The sequence below is a fragment of the Hirundo rustica genome, chromosome 9 (genome assembly GCF_015227805.2).
Source record: "Hirundo rustica isolate bHirRus1 chromosome 9, bHirRus1.pri.v3, whole genome shotgun sequence".
NCBI lineage: Eukaryota > Metazoa > Chordata > Aves > Passeriformes > Hirundinidae > Hirundo > Hirundo rustica.
The window spans coordinates 24,648,484-24,670,577 of record NC_053458.1 but is presented as its reverse complement, the minus strand read 5'-3'; the positions used below and the strand labels follow the sequence as shown (position 1 = coordinate 24,670,577).

Below are 22,094 nucleotides of genomic sequence, written 5' to 3'. Positions count from 1 at the left end.
ACAGAGAAACTGTTTTGCCATTTGCAAACTGAAAAACATATGTTCTCAATATTTCCTCTGATGCATCTGTCTCCTTCAAAACCAAAGCCACAGCATATGCCAACAATCAAATCCTTGACTGGAAAATATATACCAACTGGCATCTGAGGGCTGTCTAAAGGGTTCCTCCAGCCAGGCTTTAGGCCCCATACAAAGTACATTAACTCAAAGAAGTATCTGCTCCTTTTCCATAGTCCTTAATCTGGTTTATCCAGATCCTCCACACTAGTATGAATTCCAAGCAGCCTCTGATACACAAAAGATAAAGAACAAGTCAGAAAAAAGATGACAAAGTATCCTGAGTTGGTAGGGATCCACAAGGATCATCCAATCTATGGCCCCACACAAGACACCCCAACAATCCCATCCTGTGCCTGAGAGCATTGTCCAAAAGCTCCTGGAGCTCTGGCAGCCTTTGGGTCATGACTATTCCCTGTTTTCAGAGTACAGTGGAAATAGTTCTAAGGTTTGTAACAAGTCGGTCCAGCAGGATACAGAATGAACATTGCATCATGCATTGAAAAAAAACGCCAACCCGATACAAACTCCTTTTGCTCCCCATTGGTTAAGAAGGGCTCAAACACAACTTGTATCAGCACAGGGAGCCCCATCACTCAATGCCTCCTCTGCAGGTAACACACAGCACACCTCTGCATCACACTAGAGTGGGCTTTCAAAAGGCACCTGGGCATGGCCTCATGCCTGATCCTAACCAAGTCAGTACTGCTGGATGGCAGTGCAGCACAGAGCAAGGATTAAGGATCAGAGCATCAGTTTCACCAGTTTGCAGATCTTGGGTGGTTCTTTTCCTTTGTTCTCCCCTGAGAGCTCAACTTCATTCTCTTTAGTAAAGGCATTCACTATTAATTCAGGTCCAGAGAAGGGAACAGAGCTGGGGAAGGGGCTGGAACACCAGAAGCAGCTGAGGGAGCTGGGAAAGGGGCTCAGTCTGGAGAAAAAGAGGCTCAGGGGGCACTTGACAGGAAGATGAAGCTGGGGGGAGTCAGGCTCTGCACCCAGGGAGCAAGGGACAGGATGAGAGGAAAAAGCATGAAGTTGCTCCTGGGGATGTTAAGATTAGGTATTGGGAAAAAAAATCTTCCCCAGATGTTGGAGTCCCCGACAACCAAACAGGTGGTCACTGCCCAGGGCAGTGGAGGAGTCACCATCCCAGCAGGTGTCCAAAAGACATGTCAATATGACACTTGGGGACATGCTTTAGCGGTGAACATGGCAGCACTGGATTAGTGGTTGGACTCAATGACCTTAGAAGTCTCATCCAGCCTCTTAACAATTACCCTCTCTTAACAATTCCATGATTTTAATCCCCCACCACAAAGACACGTTTCTTCCTAGTTTTCCTCTAGGATTGGCACTTGAAAAGAGCAAGCTTGGCATTTCAACAGGAAAATACTCTGATTTGCTGCCTTGTCAACTTTCCTCCCATATTTCTGTGACAACTCTCTTTACAATGAATACTATTGCCTCAGTTAAAGTAGATAAAGATGTATACAATATTCATGGCTCTTTATTAACTTCATTACCGTGCAGTCTCAGAATATAGTTGTTTTCTCCAGAGGAAAACCGGACACTGTATCAGTCTTAGGGAGGGATCTGCATCAAACATCTGCTATTTTTACAGCAGTGGGAATTTGATTTCTGTTCATTTAAACCAGTCCAGGAGATGCATGCAGCAGCAGAAATTGCTCTTTTCTTTCCATACCACAGAGCTTCCATCAAGACCTGTAGCCACTGTAGCCTTGTCTTAAACAACTACTGCCATGCATAGGACTAACTGGGCTTCTCCATGTGATTGTGTGAAACCCAAGCTGCTGTGACTCTAGGAGACAAATTCAGAGTGCAGGAAAGAAGAGGGGAAGATGAATGAGGAAGTTTCTTTGTTTAAAAGGTGGTTAAGAAACTGGGAGAAGATCTCTCTGTGAATTGTCCAGTACCTAAAAGCTGAGTTAACAAGGGCCCTGTGACTTTTACGTGGGACACAACAGGTGAAGTATCCTCTATGCAAACTCCAGAAGCTCTAGGAAAAAGGTGCACACTGCTAACAAACAGCAAGGCTCACCTGATAAACGACATCAGTAGCAATTAGAGGGACAAAATAGCACTGGAATACATTGTTAATGAGCTGCAGAGCTTTCCTTGGAATTAAAACCACTCGGAGCTGAGGACAGCGAAGCAAAATAGAACAAGTAGCTTCTAAGCTCTGTAGGCAACAATTTCAAATGTAACATGAAAAATAATTTGTAATTCAAAGCAGAAAAGAATTACGTATTTGAGGCATTTTATTTTTTTTTTCCCAAGGAAAGAATCTCTACTGCATCTTCAAGTAAAAATGGGGAGAATAATCCTTTCCCTGGTCAGAAGGGTTCAAGAATCAGAGGGGAGATTCACCCTTGTGCATACCGCCTGGGCTGGACATGCAGAGTTAAGACAGCAGAAAAATAAGCTCTAAGTGATGCTCTAACAGGCTTTTGGATCCTGCCACAACATTTGACTGCCTCACAGATTTTGGAGCTTCTGGCACTGGCGATATTTACTGTCTTCTCTAATCTATTTAAGCAGCTAATTTTAGAGGGACCCCAGATAAATCCCTCTAGAGGAACAAGAAAACATCTTTTCAATCACAGGGAATTCATTTTATAGATATCACAATGTCTCCATTAAGGGCCAATAAGGTTTCAAACACTCATTTCCCACACGGTCAGTACAGTTATCCCAGAAGCCTCAGAGATGAAAAATGTCTCTAAGTGCTTTAGATTTCATCCTTATCAGCCCAGAGCTGTTCAACTACACAGCATTGGTGACAGGCACTCACCTGGTGACAGCAACAAGAACACTTGGTAGTGGTAACAACACAGAGCAGGTTTTGAACTTTAGGTAAGCCATATTTCCCATTGAAATTGTCACCAGTGAAATATTAATAGCAATACTTCATCAGTTTTAGCACAAAAAGAGCAGAATTCTCAGTTATTATGCCCATGTCTGCTTATCATTCGTCCTCAGGCATACCAAGACAGCACAAAACAGCTGTACCTTTAAAAAGAGGGAAATTACATCTCCCTCTGCATCTCCTAAAACACCAGGGAAAAAACTCAGAATTTGGATGTGCGCCCATTATTGCTGTGACCAGTATCTAAGTCCAAAATAAACCAGCCTCCAAAAAATCCCAAATCCTTACACATCCTTGAGTTGTTAGATGGGATGTTCACAAATTTGAGGCCACCAAAAGGCACAGCTGTGACAGAACGGTTGTGATAGCTTTAACCTGGTACTCTGTGATCCATCAGAAGAAGAGGGAGATGAGACTTCCTAAATTAGCACATTTTCCCCCACTTTCAATTTAGTAGCAATATAAAGCCACTCAACTCTCAAATAAGACAACTACTTGAATTAAGTGGAGAGCATAATTTTCTCTGACCTCATTCTTTCTAAAGAGATTTGAGGCAATTCTTCTCTATCTGTTGTGGTTTGACACTGGCCCAATGCCAGGCATCCACAAGAGTCACTTGCTCAACCTCCTCTGCCACAGGTGGGCAGAGGAGGAAAAAAAAGTTAACAAAGGCTTCATGAGTTGAGATAAGGACTAGGAGAAAACACTTAAAAGGCAAAACAAGCTCAACTTAAGGTTGCAAAGTGTATTTACTATTAATGAATCAGAGGAGGATAATGAGAAGTGAAACAAGCCCTTAAAACACCTTTTTCCCCCCATCCCCTCCCTCCTTCCCACCAACAGCACAGGGAGACAGGGCGTGGGGGTTTGGGTCAGTTCATCCCCTGAGGTTTTCTTGTGCTGCTCAGGGAGAGGAGTCCTTCCCCTGTGAGGCCGTGGGGTCCCTCCCACAGGAGACAGTTCTCTGTGAACTTCTCCAGCGTGGCTCCACTCCCACGAGCAGCGGCCCCACCACACCTGCCACAACGTGAGTCCCTCCCACGGGCACACAGCCCTCCCAAAACTGCTGCAGCGTGGCTCTCTCTTCCCACGGGGTGCAGTCCTCAAGCACAGGCTGCTCCAGCCTGGGAGCAGGGCCCCCTCTCTCCAGCAGGTCTCCCACTGGGTCACAGCCTCCTCCAGGCATCACCTGCTCCAGCGTGGGCACCTTCCCCAGGGGCTGGGGGTGATCTCTGCATCCTGGGGATCCCTGTGAGCTGTGAGTGGATCTCTGCATCCCCTGTGGATCCCCACAGGCTGTGAGTGGATCTCTGCATCCCCTGTGGATCCCCATGGGCTGAGTGGATCTCTGCATCCCTGTGGATCTCCAAGGGCTGCAGGGGCACAGCTGCTCCACCATGGTCTCACCAGAGCCTTCAGAGAAATCTCGGCCCCAGCACCTGGAGCACCTCCTGTCCCTTCTTCTCCACTGACCTTGGTGTCTCCATGTTGTTTCCTTCACCTGTTCTCACCTCCTCCTCTTCCCTGGCTAGGAGCAAAACCCCGTGATTTTGTTTTGATCTTCTTCTTAAATACATCATCACAGAGGCATTACCAGCTTCTCTCACTGGCCCAGTTTTGGCCAGCAGCAGGTCCAGCTTCAAATATCATGACGATTGGCTCTGCTGGGCATGGTGGAAGCTTCAAGGAGCTTTTCACAGGAGCAATCTTTGTGGCCCCCCTGCTACAAAAAAACAGGTCATGCAGAACCAATAAATTTTCCTATAAAAACTATGGGATTTTGATAAGTACCCCGTTTTCACAAAATATTTGCCCACAGAAACGTCACTGGTAAGCAGTTTATTTCTTCTGGGCACCTTCCTCAGGGGCTGGGGGTGGATCTCTGCATCCCCCGTGAACCTAATAATTTGTCTAGTTCAAATAGCAGACAGTCTTCAAGCAGTTTTAAGCAGTTTTACCTACTAAGGAAAGTAAGGAGGCCCCCGGAATACAGACAGGAACACAGGGACAGGGTTGTATTCCTCTCCCTCTTTCAGCTGTCTCCCTTTTCATTACAATCAGAAAATCACAGGCTGCTTTCAGTCAGAAGGAATCTTAAAGATCAACCAGGCTCACCCCTGCCCTCTGCAGGGACACCTTCCACTATCCCAGGTTGCTCCAAGCCCTGTCCAATCTGGCCTTGGACGCTTCCAGGGATCCAGGGGCAGCCACAGCTTCTGCGACACCAATCTTTTTTCATTCTGCCCCCATTCCCTGTAAAAGCACCCCTTCCATGGTGTGGGCAAACTCAGATACCAGTACAGAATATCACATTTCCCTTAAACTTGTTCTTTCTGCTTTGAAAACCACTGCTGCAGTATTGTTTCTCCACATCCATTCCCATTCTTTACTAAAACTAATAGCAAGTCATGAAGTACTTCTTCCACCCCACAAAGGAAGCAGAGGGAATGCTGAAGACAATGCCCCTCTTCTTCATGCTACACCAGTAGGGCCATTCTTCATCTGTTGCAAATGATTTACACACATTCAGCCTCTGCCTGAGAAGTTTAGACACCCATAAATCCGAGAGCAAAGCCCAAGGCCAAAGACCTCAAGTCACAGAAGAATGCAGAAGTGCAGGGCAGCACATAGGAGAAGGGCTATCAGGTGAGTTGGAAGTGAGAGGAAGAGGCAGCGACATCATCCATGGTACCATCCAGCTGTAGGTACAGCAAAGCCACAGGAATGCCTTCCCTTCTCCCTTCATCATCCATCTGCATAGCCACAGTACTTTTCCTGTCAGGAAGTATGAAAAACTTTAACTCCATTAATAGGCTAATTTTAATTTCATAGAATTCCTCCTCTGGAAAAAACATTACTTCTTCATTGTAACTTCTAAAAAAAAAAACTACCAAACCTGCAAAACCTAAAGTTCCCAGACTTTTCATATGACCTCCTGAACTTAATCCAAGCTATGTGGCTCAGCAGCCTAACCATGTTACAGACACAGCCCTGCCAGTCTGTTAAAGAAAGGAGACTCCAGTTAAACATAACTACATGCTTAACTATGTGCATAACTTCAAGATAGAAAAAAGCTTTACTCTCTCAAAAGAGAGGAGTGGGATTGAGAAAAAAATGTATTCCTAGTTCTCCTACACACTTACTGTGTGACTTAAGTTAAATACTATTTTCCCATCTAAACTAAGCATTATTAATGTTTTCCCTTTTCTCACACAGTGTCTTCTATTTGATTTGTAAGAAAAGGGTCAGGACAGAGTTCTGTAGATATGCAGAGTATGAACAGGCAAACACCGTCCTCTAGCCTAGGAAGTCCAGAGGTTATATATTCCCTTCATTTTTGTCTTAATTAATTACTGGAGTTTGGTCTATAGAATAGCCATTCACACTAAAGGAATGCTTGATTAAATCACACAGAGTGAGTTATGACTGGTATAATTCCATTAGCTTTACAGAAAAATACTAGGGATGAATTTGTCCTCTCAGAGTTATTTTCCATTCCAAAATTCCTTAATGGCATAAAGAAAAAATAGCAAAGCTGGCCACAGATGTTAAATAAAGACATTCCAAGTCCAATCCCATTTCCACAGGATACAATGGGAGCTAGTAGGACATCAGGACCCACAACACGCAACTACAAAAGCATTTGCTGATCTTCAGCTTCAGCTCCAGTTCAAAACTTTCCTGTGCCAACTCTTCCTAAATTTGGGACAATTTTCCACCCCCCACGCCAGTTCTTCCATTGAACACAAGTCTGGCAAGAGATTTCTTAGTCAACAGCCCTTTTTACTATCTACAGAAGTTCTGTGATCACGTTTAAGCACTGAAAGTCCACAACAAAAAAATTCCCTGTAATCTGTTAAAACACTGCACGTGCTTATTCACAAAGTAGAATCCAAAGCAAAAGGTTTCTCCAAAGTCGAACTCTGCATCCCACCAGATGGTACATGGTATAGGAATGTGAAACCCATGACAAATTTTTCCATAGGCCATAATTCTGTGCCAAAAGCCTCAGGTTTGATACTAATATAAATATATTATATATAAATATATTATATATAAATATATACTTGTATTCCTGTTCTACCAAAATGCCACTGCAGTAGGAGAGCACGACATTTAAATCTACCATTACACCCCCCAGTGCATTGGCAAATCACAATCATGGAATCACAGAACCATTCAGGCTGGAAAAGACACTTTACATCAAGTCCAACCATCAACCCAACACCACCACCACCACCACTAAACCTTGTCCCCAGGTGCTACATGCACTTGGTTTTTGAACACCTCCAGGCATGAGGACTCCACCACTGCCCTGGGCAGGCTGTGAGAATGCTTTACAGCCCTTTCTATGAAAAGGTTTTTCTCAATGTCCAACCTGAACCTGCTCTGGCACAGTTTGAGGCCGTTTCCCCTTATCCTGTCCCTGTTCCCTGGGAGCAGAGCTCAACTCTCCTGGCTGTCCCCTCCAGTCAGGGAGCTGTGCAGAGCCAGAAAGTTCCCCCTGAGCCTCCTTTTCTCCAGGCTGAGCCCCTTTACCACCTCCCTCAGCCTCTCCTGGTGCTGCAGACCCTTCCCCAGCTCCATTCCCTTCCCTGGACAAGCTCCAGTGCCTCAATGCAGTACTAAGAATGCAGCACTTTGAGTTATTTAAAAATCCTCCCATATTCTGCTAGAATACATTTATACCAAATTATTTACAATCCAGCTGTATCCTCTGGGATGCCAAGTGCACTCTGCAGCACAGACCAGGAAAACAAGAGATCAAAACCAAATCCACACCCAATTTAAATTGCAATTACGTATCAATAGTGCATCAATATCAGTATCTGCATTGGGGCACCTTTATACAAAGAGAAGCTCCTTGGACCTGAGCCCCAACTATATCTGGATCCCTTGTAGAGTCCCACCTGCCCCAGGGACCACAGCACCTCACCAAAACATCCAGAGGCAGCTACAGACAAAGTTCTTTCTTGGGAAGAAGATTTGAGTGAATAACAACACAACTTGTGAAAAAAATAGCTTCATGCTCATTAATTCAGTGGAGCAACCTTCAGAAAGAACAACACTAGGTAAATGAACTGGATGCTGTGAGATACTTGTCAAGCAATGTTTTTATGAGGTTTCTGAGTAAAGCTACTTCTCTATAGATTTAAAAAAAAAAAAAAAAAAAAGAGGTTGAAGTGGTCACAAAAGCATTTCTTGCACTTTCTTTTCAAGTGCCTCAGCTTGGTCATCATCAGATGTACAGTACGGATGACCATCAGTCACCTCGACCTTACACATCCAAAAAATTCAAGACATTGGCTAGTGGTGTGTCTTTCTAACTCTGAGAAAGACTAAATAAATAGTTTTCAGAAACTAGGACAAAATGAATCTGAAAATTGTCCATCCTCCACTTTGAGAGAGCTCCCTGCCCTCACAAGTCGTCCATCACACTAAGAAGTAAGGCCCCCTCGGGGAAGTTGGACTTCCACAGAGAGAGGCGTAACAGGATACTCTGAGGCACGTTTGCCAGCAGCTCTGCGCTGTACAGGTCAGTTCTCTGCAGGTTTAAGTTTCAGTCACTCCACTGAATTAAGTCTAACATTTGCCAAGGAAAGGGATCTCCTGTGCAAAGAGTGGGAATGGGGGAGGAGGCAAGGAAGCAAGGAGTCAGTGAGTGGGAAAATGTGACTCAAGGAGGGGAAGGTGGCAGTGGAGGAGGGGTGGTAGAGCAAAGCATGGTCAAAGGAGTCAGTCTGGAACACAAGCAAAGAACATGGAGAGGCAGTGGGAGAAAGAATGAGAGGAGGATGTAAAAAAGGACTGAAAAGGTGAAAATGTGAAGAAGAAAAACTGAATGAAAACATATGCAATGAGAAAGAAAACAGGAGCTATTGAAACAGAGGACATGGAAATGGTCTGTGATGAGAACTAAACACAGGACTACCCCTGAGAGAAAGCTGAGACGCACAAGAACAAAGGACCACCACACAAACCTGCAAACTAAAAGTGCACCACACAAGATCTTCTTGCTCTTGTTGATGGAATAGTTACCCAATCACTCTGGAAAAGAGAACTATCAACTCCTAGACTGGATCCCTTTCTGCACACTGAAGTGAAGATGTGCTATCATTGAGAGAAAATCAAACCAATACACTTCCAACCCATCCTCTTGATCTTCTGGCCATTCCATGGAAAAAGAGGTTCAAAGAGATCTATCAAATGGATTTTCCAGAAGGATATTAAAGAGTTCTAGGTTCTACACTTGACCCAAATCTTTCTCTTCTTGTTTATTTCTGTGGCATGATGCTTTTTAAGTCTTATACAAGCTTCTTCCATAAAATAACAAAAACAAAAAGGGGAGGGGGAATGGGGGAACAGAGGGAAAACAAAAACAAAATTACACCAACTGTGGAAACTATAAGGACCCTTTTGTGACAGAACACTCTGATACCACAATGAAGAATTTTTTGTAAGGAAAAAAAAAAAAAAAAAAAAAAGAAGGAGCACCTACACAAGCTATTCCCTCTCATTTTCTAAGCATTTGGTTTAAGGTATTTGTACCAATAGCAAATATACATCTTGTAAGCAGAAGTATCTGTGACTGGGGGGAAATAGAAAGGATGTCCATTTTTTTCGGTGACATCCCTGCAAAAACGGAACTCTTAAGCACTGAGTTTGGGAATTTCATATTCTGAGATATTTCATGGGAACTAAAGCCAAAAGGTAATTTTCAGGGGCTTTCTTCCCATTTCTCCCCACTTTCTGATTCTTTTTTTTTTTTTTTTTAAGAGATTTTTTACTGCACAGCACAGCGCACATCACCAGCCTGGGGCATCCTGTTCCTATTTCCTCTTCAAGTCGACAGAAGAATTTGACAAGGAAGGAGGAAGAAAGCCAGAGAATATGGATAGGAAGGGAACAAAAAACAGATGCTGAAAGAGAGGAATGCAACGATGTACAGCAGAAGCAGGGTAAAAGGTAAGATGAGGGAAAGAAATGAGACCCCAAACAAAAAAAACCCCACACCATGTAAAATTTCTGGATCATTTCACTGCAAGTTTCCGAATGTAAACATGGGATAACAAGACAGGAGGAAGCGCGCAACTGCATTATGCATGTTCTTGAGTGCGCTCCCATAGAAGGGCATTGGAAAAAAGCTCAGTAGCATCGTTACTACTACACGTGCAGTTCACAGACGCTACTTCAGACCGTATCAGAACAATTAAGGGGAGTATTTGGTCCCTTAAGCTACTCTTGGGTGCACAAAGCGCACTTAGAGCCCATTCCAGTCTATCCTGAAGGCTTTGGGAAGCGTTGTAGAGAGACTGGGAGGCGGTGGTCACAAAACGCCCTCGGCAGAGAAACGCGTGCGGCAGACTAGCACGGGACAGGAATACTTCAGGCTCCAGTCTGTGCAAGCGCAGGAAACCCAATCTTTTGCCAGCCCTCGGGAGCTCCCTGATGCCCTTCCCGGCTCCTGCCCGCCCCAGCCCACCGGGAGGAATGTCCTACCTGGGTCGTGGAACGGCACCAGCGCGAAGTTGTACAGCGGTCGCTTGGGTCTCTTCAGCGATGTCTCCAGGATCTTGGATGCACCCTCGATAACTTGCACCAAGTCGTCGTACATGGAGCCGGTCACATCGAAGACGAAGGCCAGGGTGGAGGCTCCCTCGGGCACCGCCTCGGGCTCGGGCACGGCGCGGGCGCTCAGGGCGAGCAGCAGCAGCAGCGCCGTGCCCAGAGCCCCGGGGCTCCCGCCGACACCCATCGCGCCCGCACCCGCGGCGGCCGGGAAAGGCACTCCCGGGGGCAGTCGGGCCGGGGGAACCGGGACAGACCGCCGAGAGTGCGGGGGGGAACCGCGAAGAACACGGGGACAGACCCGGCACGGACCGGGGAGAGCGCAGGGATAAACCGGGACGGGCGGGGAAGAGCGCTGGCATAAACCGGGAAGAGCGGGGACAGACCGAGGGAAGCACAGACCGGGAGGGGAGAGCGGAGCCCGTCGCCCACCAGCCGCTCCCCTCAGCCGCGGAGCAGGAAGCGCCGCCGCTTTTGTCTGCGCGCGGCTGCGGCCCCGCTCCGCCTTCCCTACCGGGCAGGGCCGGGGCAGCGCCGCCCCGAGGAACAGGGCTGAGCCCCGGCCGAGGCGCGGGGCTGCTACTGCCGGCCGGGGCTGCTACTGCCGGCTGGGGCTGCGGATGGAGCTGCGGCTGCCGCCCCGGCAGTACCGGCTGCGGATTGAGGCGGCGCCCGCCCCCTCCCGCCTCCCGTGGCCCGCAGCGGCCCCGGCCCTCACCTCGGGGTCCCTCCCTCACCTGGGGTCTCCCCCTCGCTTCGAGATCGCCGTCCTTTCCTCAGGGTTTCCGCCCTCGCCAGGGGGTCTCTCCGCCCCCCCGGGTCGCTCCATCACCCCGGGGTCCCTCCCTCACCTGGGTCCTCCTGCCCCGGCCACATGCCAGCAGCACCTGTCCCTCACGGCCCGGGGTCTGTGCCCGCACCTGCCCCAGGTGAGGGTGGCAGTGTGGGCTCGTCCCAGAAGAGCAGGGTTAGATGGGATATTAGGAAGAAATCGTTCCCTGTGAGGGTGGGGAGACCCTGGCACAGGGTACCCAGAGAAGCTGTGGCTGCCCCTGGATCCCTGGCAGTGTCCAAGGCCAGGTTGGACAGGGCTTGGAGCAACCTGGGATAGTGGAAGGTGTCCCTGAGCATGGCAGGGGGTAGGACTGCATGAACCCTATGGTCTCTTTCAACCCAAACCATTCTGGGATTCTGTGATTTTTAGCGTTTTTTTATTGGAAACACGATACAAGACCGAAATCGCTGTCATGCGCTACTGCCCTGGCTGTCCCTTGGTTTCAGTTACACATCCACAACTACTGCTGAAGCCCTCCTCAGTGCCCACGAGCATATCCTTAAATTTAATAGTATAAAGGGAGTAGGAAAAACTCCAGACTGTGACCAGGACCGTGGCTCCACGCACTGTTGGTTCCTGGTGCAAGAAAAAGCCTGGAAAACAAAGGAAGGGAAGCAACCAGAATGGAGTTTTAACTCCGCTCAGCCGATTGAAGAGATTAAATGTTTTATATTTCAGGCCTTCTTAGTTGTTTAGGGATGCAGCAATGTCCCAGCAGGCATCTTTAGAAAACTCAGTCCTGACCCAATGCCACACAGAAGGGCTCTGCAGAGAGTCAGGAGCCAAATTCCTTTAGCTCCAGCTCACCTCAGTGCTGCTGTGTAAGCCTCCTTTCCATGGGCTGCATCCTGCACTGTGGGGAGTAACGGGACATCATTTTCAACATCAAGTGGGAGGGAAATCCCCGAGCTCTGCGCCATGTTTAGTGCATCTCAGAAAGGTAGACCATGAAGCAGGATTTACCTCATTAGTTTCCATCCTTATTTTACTAATCTTCAAATTGCTGCTATAACTGTGCATTGTTGTGACTGGAAAATAAATCATGTAGAAACATTGCTTATCCTAATCAAGTTATAAGCCTGGAATTGAATTATAAAAAGCAGATGTTTACATTCTTTCTCCCCTTCAGCACTGATGTCATGAGAAGGAAGCACATAAACAGAGCTGTGTGAAGCATTCGCAATAAAACCCCAAACCATGGAAAACTTGTCTCATCTGTAACTCTGCTAGCAGAAAACTAGGACCAGGTTTGTCAAAAATACTCACAAATTGTGTAAGGAGAGATGCACTCACGCCATTAAATAAAATATGTATTTTGAACATCCTAAGGACTGGCAGTGTTTGGATTTAAGAACTGCCTTCAGTCCTTTAAGAAGACAAATTCCTGTTATGTTTTGCATCACAAAGACAGTTATCGTGTTTTCTGTCTCAAATTATTTCCCAATTTGCTGTGAACAAGAAAGAACAAACCCAATGCCTGTAGGAAAAAATAACCCTCTGGGGTACCTACTTCTGTGTCCCAAAAAACACATCCCTGCACATGGCTTTTAAGGTACAACATAAAGCAAAATCTTTATTTTGTAACAGTGGAAACTGATATTTATTTTGGTTGCCTCACACTTTCCACTATAAAATAGCCTTGCAGCTTGGAAGCTCTGACACTATTATTCACAGCAGGCCTTTGAAATTTGCAGGAAGAAAGTCCCGTAGCAAGAGGAACAACTTTTTTTTTCTTCTTCTCCAATGAAATGGTTTTCATAGTTTGCCAAAGATTCATCTATTGAAAAAAAATAAAATAAAATAAAAAAATCCCTGTGTTCCTTCTGACATGCTCCGCAGTAAGCTTTTGACAGGATTCCAGAATGACAGTGAAGCACAGGCACTCTGAGGTCAGGCCGTGGCACTGTGGGAGTGCTCTGTGCAGGAACACCTGGGGATAATTAGGGTAGGGGGCTGTGGGCAGGGCATGGAGGGCAGTGGGGTCGGGGTAACCCAGAGGGAGCAGCCCTGGTTTTGCCACAGTGGGTGCCACCCTCACCAGGTCTACTGGAGTCTCCTTCATATGCACAGATATTTCAGTTGTATTCTCACTCTCTAATTCTGAGCGTTTCTAACGTCACCTTGGTCATCTTTTTGTGCCTGTTTTGGGGCTGGAATTTAACATTTTCTTTGTGCAATTTGGTAGCTTGGAAGAATCCAACAGATTTGGTCTTAAAAGTGCAAACCCTTGCCACCACGCTGCTGCACTGTCACACTGAGTGTGGGCAATGTGTGGGCCAGCTGACCTTTAGAGGTCCCTTCCAACCCAAACAGTCCATAAGTCTTTCTCTATGTATTTATTCTGGACAGTTGCAAAGTATTAGCTGAGGTGGAGTAAAGAATTAAGTTGCTTAATTCCTTCTTCTAGCTCATCTCAGTTAAAACTAATAAAATTCATGTACTAGCTTAGAAGATTGAGAAGGAAATACTTTTCACCCTTTGTGCTCCTGTCTGAATCTGCCCCATTTTGTAATTTGCAGCTGAAAATAGTTACTGTCCAGTGGCTGCTAATGAGGAAAGAGCTGCTTGTTTCATCCTCGTTTATAACAAACAAGACTCCACTTCAAAAACCCAAGTTTCCATCTGAAGAGGAGTATCAAAATGATTGTTTTTAAATTTGATGCTGCTCTCTAATTACAGAGCAACTGCTGGTCCCAAAACAAATGCTCCTCCTGGGATCCCATGGACCACTCTCAGCAGGCTGCATCTACCAGAGCTCTTTCTCACGACACCTCTCTCTTGGCCAGCAAGTTCTGCACGTATCCCAGATACTCTGAGCCGCCTTGTCACAGACATTTGATAGTATTGTGTTTCCTCTGGAACCCCATATAACTTTTTATGCATTTATGCATTTAAAGCTTTTATTCCAAATCCTCCTAAAAGTCCTCTCCCTCATTTTCTTCTTTTTAAAATTTTGTTTGAACTTGATTAATTGTGGAAAAGGAGGGCACAGTCACTGTTTGTTTTGGGTAGGTGGCTTTGGCTCTCCCTGTGGGAAGTGAGTGTATTGCAGAGTGAGATCTCTCCAGTTCACTGACCGTATTTTCTTAGCCAGTCTTTAGTCCTGTCTTTGTATTTTATCTATGCAGACATTCTGGTCCTGCATATGAGTTGCAAATTCACCGCTCTAAAACTGAAAAAAAACCTTGTGTGTCTCAAATTCTTGCATGCAGGCAGAATCTATGCTGCTTTTGGCAAGGATTGGGTTAAAGTGGGATCACAGGACAGGAATGCTACGACAGGAATTAGCAGGTATGTCAGGAGCCTGGAAGCAGGTAATGCAGCTCACTGGAGCTGCTGCTTGGAGATCTGCAAGGAAAGATAAGCAAGGCGCAGAAAAGAGAAAGGGCTGATGGATTAATCTGTGGTTATATTGTTATAATATTCATATTCCTCTACAGAGACCATGAAAAGACCTGCACATCTCCTGGGGTGGTTTTGTAATGTGAATGCCATTATATGATGAGGGTTCAGACTCTGAGGGGATCAAATAACAACTGACCCTTTTCCAGCCTGCCCTGTGGTTTTCATCTTTGCAGCTGCTCTCACACGTGGACAGTGTGTTTTTAGTACTCATCTCTCCGCTCTGTGACCAAGGCATTTCACTGGAGATGGTTAAAAGCTGTCCTGCAGTCAGAATCAGAGAGCCTCTATACTGAACAATCTCAAGGCCTTTCAGTCACTGGGGATTCACAGCTTCCTGGGAGGTACCTTACCTTTGCCAACAATATAAAAACTGTGATTTAATATAAAAATGGGATGTATGCAACTTTCATTCTACTTCTGCCTTCTGACTCTTCAGACTCTTCATTGTGAGTTTTCTCCAGAATCCACGTGACTAGAAACAACCTGCTCTAGTTAAGGAAACAAGCCCTTGGATACTAGCATCTGTGTAGGAATGAATGTTTTTATTACATAGCCCAGATGCTGAAGAACTGCAAATTTCTGATCTCAACTTCTCCAAAAGGTTTCAATCTGAAATTAAGCTACAGGCCATGTTCCCTGCTCCTACCCTACAGCTATAAAGAGATAAGCTGGGAACAGAAATCTGTTTTGAAATGTTCACCTCTTGTGTCTGGCTGAATTGTGGCCATGCTGTGTTTTATGGTTTCGGCTTCCTTTTTGAATTCAGTGTGCTCTAATACTTCAAGGCTTCGCCAATTAATGCTTTACCAGCGGAATCAGAGCAGACAGGTGAATGGTGGCAGTTCCCCATGTTCTACAAATATTTCTGATGACAGGCAGCTTTTTCTGTAAAAGTTGTAAAAATGAGGTATTTTAACATGCTGTGTGTTCTACATTATGAAGAATCTGGAAGTCCTTCAGAGACACTTCTGCCATTTTGAATCTTCTTTCTGTTCCACAGAGGTTTGCTTAAATATAAATGTCAGTTTGATTCACAATTAAACACATTTCAAACTCTCACATCCCAGTGAAAAAGAGTGAGACACAGGTGTAAGTAGCTGTAGCAACTGGAGTAGTTTGTTTAACAAACCCTGTGCCTGAGCCAAGAGACCATTTCATCCCGCTGTAGCACTGAATCATCTCTCATCTGCAAGATGAAATCGCTTTGCTTTTGGTTATAAAACATTTGTTTTATAAAACAGGCCATCCTGTGATCATGACATAGAAGTCAGGGGTCAAAAGTTTTGTTTCTGGCTCAGAAGCAGACTTGCTGCCTTCATTAATACAATTATGGAGCAAGACCAGGATCAAGTTAAGACCTGCTCTGCTGCTTACTTGGAAAAACAGAAGAGAAGATAAACCGATGGGTGGAGATTTCAAGATATTAAATATCTAATGAGAAAAGTAATGTATTTCTTTATGAAAACACTGGGAACACCCTGAAAGCAAAAGAAGAGCCATGCCATAAAGGTAATTTTTCAAGATCTGCTCCATGAAGATCAATGAATCCTGTACTTAAATTTTTTAAGTCTGCACATGGGGAATTCATGCTAATTATCCATTATTCCGAGATATTTTTACCCACAGACGTGTTATCATGCAAACCTTACTTGTGGTTGTGTATTAAATACAGTGCATGAGGCAGTGTGGGGTCCATTGCCCCTAAAATATCAGTATCTCCACTGACCACGGGTGTCTACATCCACCCTAAACACCTGGAGCTCCTTTTCCAGTCCATGGAGCTCTCCCATTTGATTTCTCCAAGAAATCCCCATGTATATGCATTAAATTGCACGTATGAACTTTACATCAAATTGTATATAGAGAGAAGTAGATATATAGTCTAGATGTAACAAAACAAGGATGAGAGGAAATGGCCTCATGATGTACCAGGGGAGATTTCGATTGGAGATTTCTGGGAAAATTTCTTCATGGAAAGAGTGTTCAGGCATTGGAACAGGGTGTCCCCATCCCTGGAGGTGTTCAAATAATGTGAGGATGTGGCACTTGGGTCAGTGGTGGGGAATGGCTGGACTCAGTGGTCTTGGATGGCTTTTCCAACCTAAGCAATTCCATGATTCTGTGAAAACATAAAATTACTGCAGTTACTGCTTTCACCACTAGAGTAATTGCCTGTTGCATATAGGCATTTTTTAAAAAAATAATTTTTAAAGGTGTATTAAAATTTTGTCCTTGACAAGGATTGTATTCTGGAGAATTTCAACATATTCCATTGACCATGCCAGGGTTATCAGTACACTTACAATCAGGCAACCAGGCGGTGTTAGGAAAGCAAGAGGAAGAACATGATCTCCCTCTGCTGGTACACCACAAGGAAATGTTGTGAGACGAGATTACAAAAAGGATGGATTTTTAGCCTTGTTTTTAATGAATTTAGAGAATAGAAGATGAAACTACTTTTCACACGTGACATTGAAAACAACCTTTAAATAGCAGCAAAAACCACAGATACACACAGACCCATCCCTACGTCCAAATGTTTCGTACATAATATTTACAACAGGTCTTTCCTACAGGAAGGTATTCTGGAAAGTAAATCAAGTTGCACAGAGAGATTCTAGTGATAGGAGAATTCAAAAAACAAGAGTACTTTTTTTATTTGCAGGAAAAATGTTTACTTATATTTATTTCAAAACTGGTCCAATGATAGATTTGCTCAATAATTTGACCAGAGAAAATCTAGCATTTAATACTTTTCTGTTGTTCCCTTAATAGTTCTGAATTACTTAAAATGAACTTTGATATTGAGAAAAATCTACAAAAGTTCCATCACATGACAGTCTATAACATGTAACAGGAACTATTGATATGCAGAACTATTCTCAATTATTTTATTACTAAAGCAAGTCCTATACACTGCAGAAGGACCTGAGGTTAGGTGTTTGGTGCAGTGCTAACAGAATTAGTCCAGACCATAGCTCCGCAATCCCTTATCTGTCAGACAAGCAGCAATATTTCCTGGCTGACACCCAGAATAGGATCCGAAAGAGGAGGAAATTACTTCAAGTATCGTAATCCTGTCACAAAGGGCAGCTGCTTTTGCCACTTGGCTCTACAGACAAAAACTTGTTTGGGAGTCAATGACAGACACTCAAACCATAGATAAAATCATAAAGGATCCCATTCCACTCATACCAGGAACTATCCTCTGGAATGCAGTTGACAGATGAGCCTAATTACTGCACCTCATGTCTTGGAATGAACTCTTCTAGTTTTAATTTCTTAGGAGGAATGAGTTAGGGTTCAGAATCAAATCAACACCCCATGACAGAAATTAGATAGAGCTGTCCCGTAGGTGTGTTCTGATAAAGCTGAAATTAAAGAGATCTAGGCATCCTTAATCATTAAATCATGAAATAAAACTACTTCATGGAACAACAAACCATAGAATCCTAGAAAAGTTTGGGATCTCAAAGCCTATCCCATTCCACCCCCTGCCATGGGCAGGGACACCTTCCACTAGCCCAGGTTGCTCTAAGCCCTGTCCAACCTGGCCTTGAACCCTTCCAGGAAAGGGAATGAGTTTGGTGTTTGTGCCATTTGCATAGCAAAGAAGAAAATAAATTTTTAGTTCTCCAGAGTTGTAGTTTTGCTCCTTTTAAGCCTGTCAGGAAGGTATTTTGTTTTAAACCAAACATAAGTCCAGATTCCAGGCACCTGTCTGTACAGGCTGAGACTCTGATGAAAATTGCTTGGCACTTCTCTCCCCACCTATCCTCATCCACATGAAAGTGTTAGCTCACAGTTCCAATCTCAGTATTATATTTTTGTGTGTGTGTCAACTTGGCTAATTTAAGTACTTCTCACATTATTAAAAATCTTACTTTAGATTTCTTCAGAAACAGAGCAGTAAATATCTTTAGGCATGTGAGGCATGTTTTCCTGGCATTTGAAGAAACCAAGACCCAAGTTCGTCCAATTTATGAGTTCATAATTTTTGAGGGGTTTTTTTTGGTTTTTTTTTTTTTTTAGTCTGCAGTTTCAGTTTTTACATTTAAGCCCATAAAGACCAAAGCATCCTTTAAAATCCTGCCAGACTCTAAGTCAGCACTTCCCCAGGAGTTAACAAGGATAACTTTCCAAGACCTCTAGTGGAGAGCTAGTTTTACTACCAGCATGGACTGTATTCTCCACAGTCACACTCTTCTTGGCATAACAGAGGTGTTCTGAAAACTTGGAATGTTTTGCATATAAATTTTTTCATTATTGTCTGTTTCTCCTTCTACTGTGAAATGTGATCCTTCTGTCAGGCATAGCATTTTCTAGGATTAAAGGGATGAGTTAAATAAGAGTGGATTTGAGCCTTTATTCATGACAAGAATAAAAGGCCTTTCATAGGAAAGGGTGATAAAGAAGGTTTTCCCTTACAAAACATAGTTGTTAATGCACACACACATGACAGATAGAAATGGCTAATTCATCATTCAGCATCAGGTTACCTGGCAGTTTCCATTCCAAACCTGCTTTCAGGGCCTTCTTGTTTTGTTAGACTCATGGTCTGGTTTGAAATTTTCCAGATAAAAAGTCTGCTCTGGGGTGATTTTGCTGGCTTTCCACTGAAAGAACTGAGGTGTTTCCAAGAGCCCTCGCTGCCCCCAACAAGACCATCTGCACCCTTCCCTGCACTGGTTTTGCAAAGCACAGTGCAGGGAGCCAAATGGTGCCCAAAGTAGGAACCAGCAGTATCAGGAGCTCTGAATCAAAGGTGGAATGAATCACAGAATCATGAAGATTGGAAAACACCTCTAAGATCGTTGAGTCCGACTTTTGACCAAATCCCACCATGCCCAATAAAGCATATCATGAAGTGCTATGTCTGTTCAGTTTTTGACCACCTGCAGGAATGGTGACTCCAGCACTGCCCTGGGCAGCCTGTGACAATACTTTACCACTCTTTACATGAAAAAAAATTTCCTAATATCCAACCTGAATGTCCCCTGGCACTACTTGGGACCAGGCTCCTGAGTCAGAAGGGGTGAACCGACACCATTCTGACTGTGGTAGTTCTTTGGTCACAGAGAGTGAACCCAGCACAGAGCAGGGCCCTGAGACGGGGCTGGGTGAGGTTCTGATACTATGAAGCTGGTGCTGGTTGCAACACCCAACCTTCCAGCTATGCAAACTGGAAACCAGGAGCCACAGGTCTATGCTGCTAGGATTTCAAGCTCATTTTCTGAGACTTGAGAACACCTAATTGTTTGCACAAACACCCACAGCTATGGCTGCAGCTGGTCTGCACAGCCCTGGCGGGCTGTTCAGCTTTACCTTACAACACATACTGAAGCCAACCCGCTGGTCTGCAGCTCTACTGGGTGTCAAATGAGGTCCTGAATGGACCTCAGGAGGTTGATGCAGCAGCAGTGTGGGGCTAAAGTCAGCTGCAGGCAGCAGAGGTCATTCCCCTGTGGTCACCAAATCCCTTAGTCACAGTCTAAGCACAGCGATGGTTCCTGTCACTACTCGAAGACCTCAGTCTAAAGTGGGTTTTCCAGTGCCCTGTTATAGGGTGAACTTCTTTTATAAAGCCTGACTTACAAGAGAGAAATTTGGTTTGGAGCCAAGCCACAGCAGCATGTGAGACAAGCAAGACCATTCTGCTCCAGCGCAGTGGAGCATCAAGTGACACTCTGGTCACTGCCTGTGGTTTGTCTCTGCTCCAGAAGAGTGAGCAGCAGATTCACTTTATGTAACTCAATGCCAAGCCCTTTCTGAAGAACCACAGTGAATCTTGGTAAATTCACATCATGAGCAACTGGCCTAAGCTGAGCTGGGAAAACGAATTGTTCTTGTAATTGCAGCAGCTGGCCTATGCACAGGGACAGCTCCTGTAAGGAATGATCACAGCTATGCTTAGAGACAAATTCCGATTTCACTGCTCCAGTCTTGGGTAGATTTACCTCCTGCCTTCAGGCTCCTGGATCTAAGGGTCTGAAAGCAAAAGGTTGTCTGTTATGCTGAAAGGTGTCAGAAATAATGTTGACTCCAGTTAAATACAAACAATAACAAATTCCTGACCTGAAGAGGTGAATGGGCTTCTCTTCCTTTCCAGCCATCTCTGGATTAGACCATTCCTGTTTAACCAGGCAATGTGTTCAGAATAAGGTGATCCTTCAGTAGGAGAGGCCAAATTCCAGACACAGGCTGACTGATCAACTTTCCCATTTCTCCTATCTGTGTACTTCATTTCCATTGGGAGATTTTCTGAATCCACTGGTTAGGTGCCATGTATATTGGCATGTATAATAATTCCAAAAATGCAGGGTCTAGATTGGCAGGACTGCTGCTAAAGCCCACGGGTCTTCTGGAAAAGCTCTGTTCCTTTCTACCCCAGTCTGTGCCCACTAATTAACATGTAACAACAATAATGAACTAATTTTCATGCTTTTTAGAATCCAGTCAGTAAAATATAGAGAGCCCTCTCCTTTCCATGGCTTGTAGATGAGCAGAAGGTGAGGGAAAATGCCCTTTTCCATGTGTCAGCCACAGAACATCTCAAGTATCTGCAAAAACACATATTGTCTTTGCCCAGCCTTCCTGAGCTGCTGTGAAGATTTTTAAGATACTCACATTTTAATAACTTAAAATATGAACTTAAGGTACTCACACTTTAATAACTTAAAACATGTATGGTGTGTACAGTAAAATAATTTACAGGAAAGTAATGCATAGTATTTTTTCTGTTACACTTCTTGAATGCCAAGATAAAATTTATTCTTGCTTAATAACACCAATGGCACCATGGCAGAGTTTGAGAGTGTTCTTGTGATCAAAGCATTTCTGCAGACTTCTTGGGATGCTTGTTACAGTCATTTAGTTCCTGTTGCTTGCAGTTACAGAGTCTTTATTGTTGTAATTTTTGTTATGGTTAAAGTACTTCTAAATCCACTCCTCAAAACCAGAATAAACAGAGAGAACACACAGCTGAACTGCAATATTCAGCACCCAACTAACCTTTTCTGGTAGTGCCGCTCTATGATGCTCAGTGTGACCTTCCCAGCACAGGCTCAGGAACCCAAGAAGCAGGAGGTGGAACTTCTTTGCAGATCAATAAGGAACTGGTAGGCAATGTCCAAAGTGTATTTTAGAAGCTCTATTGTAGATGGTCTCATCAAGGGACTGCTCTTGAGGGTCTTCAATTTAAAAAAAAAAAAAAAAAAAATCTGGAAGCAGAAGGTTTACAATCTTGCAAAATAAAATATTCTAAGATTTCAGGATTTCATGTGGTTTTAAACATAGAAATTTTATTTCACTGATGTCACAGTTGGTCTAGAGAAGGGA

At 44.5% G+C, this 22,094-nt stretch overlaps 1 protein-coding gene across 1 annotated transcript in view; it reads right to left on the bottom strand.

Moving 5' to 3' along the window:
- Positions 1–10,703, bottom strand: part of HMCN1 (hemicentin 1) — a 166,877-nt gene extending 156,174 nt beyond the window's left edge. Inside the window, exon 1 of the mRNA XM_040072701.1 lies at positions 10,448–10,703. Coding sequence (XP_039928635.1) covers positions 10,448–10,703 — 256 coding nt within the window. The remainder of the gene's footprint in view (positions 1–10,447) is intronic.
- Positions 10,704–22,094: the final 11,391 nt, after the last annotated feature.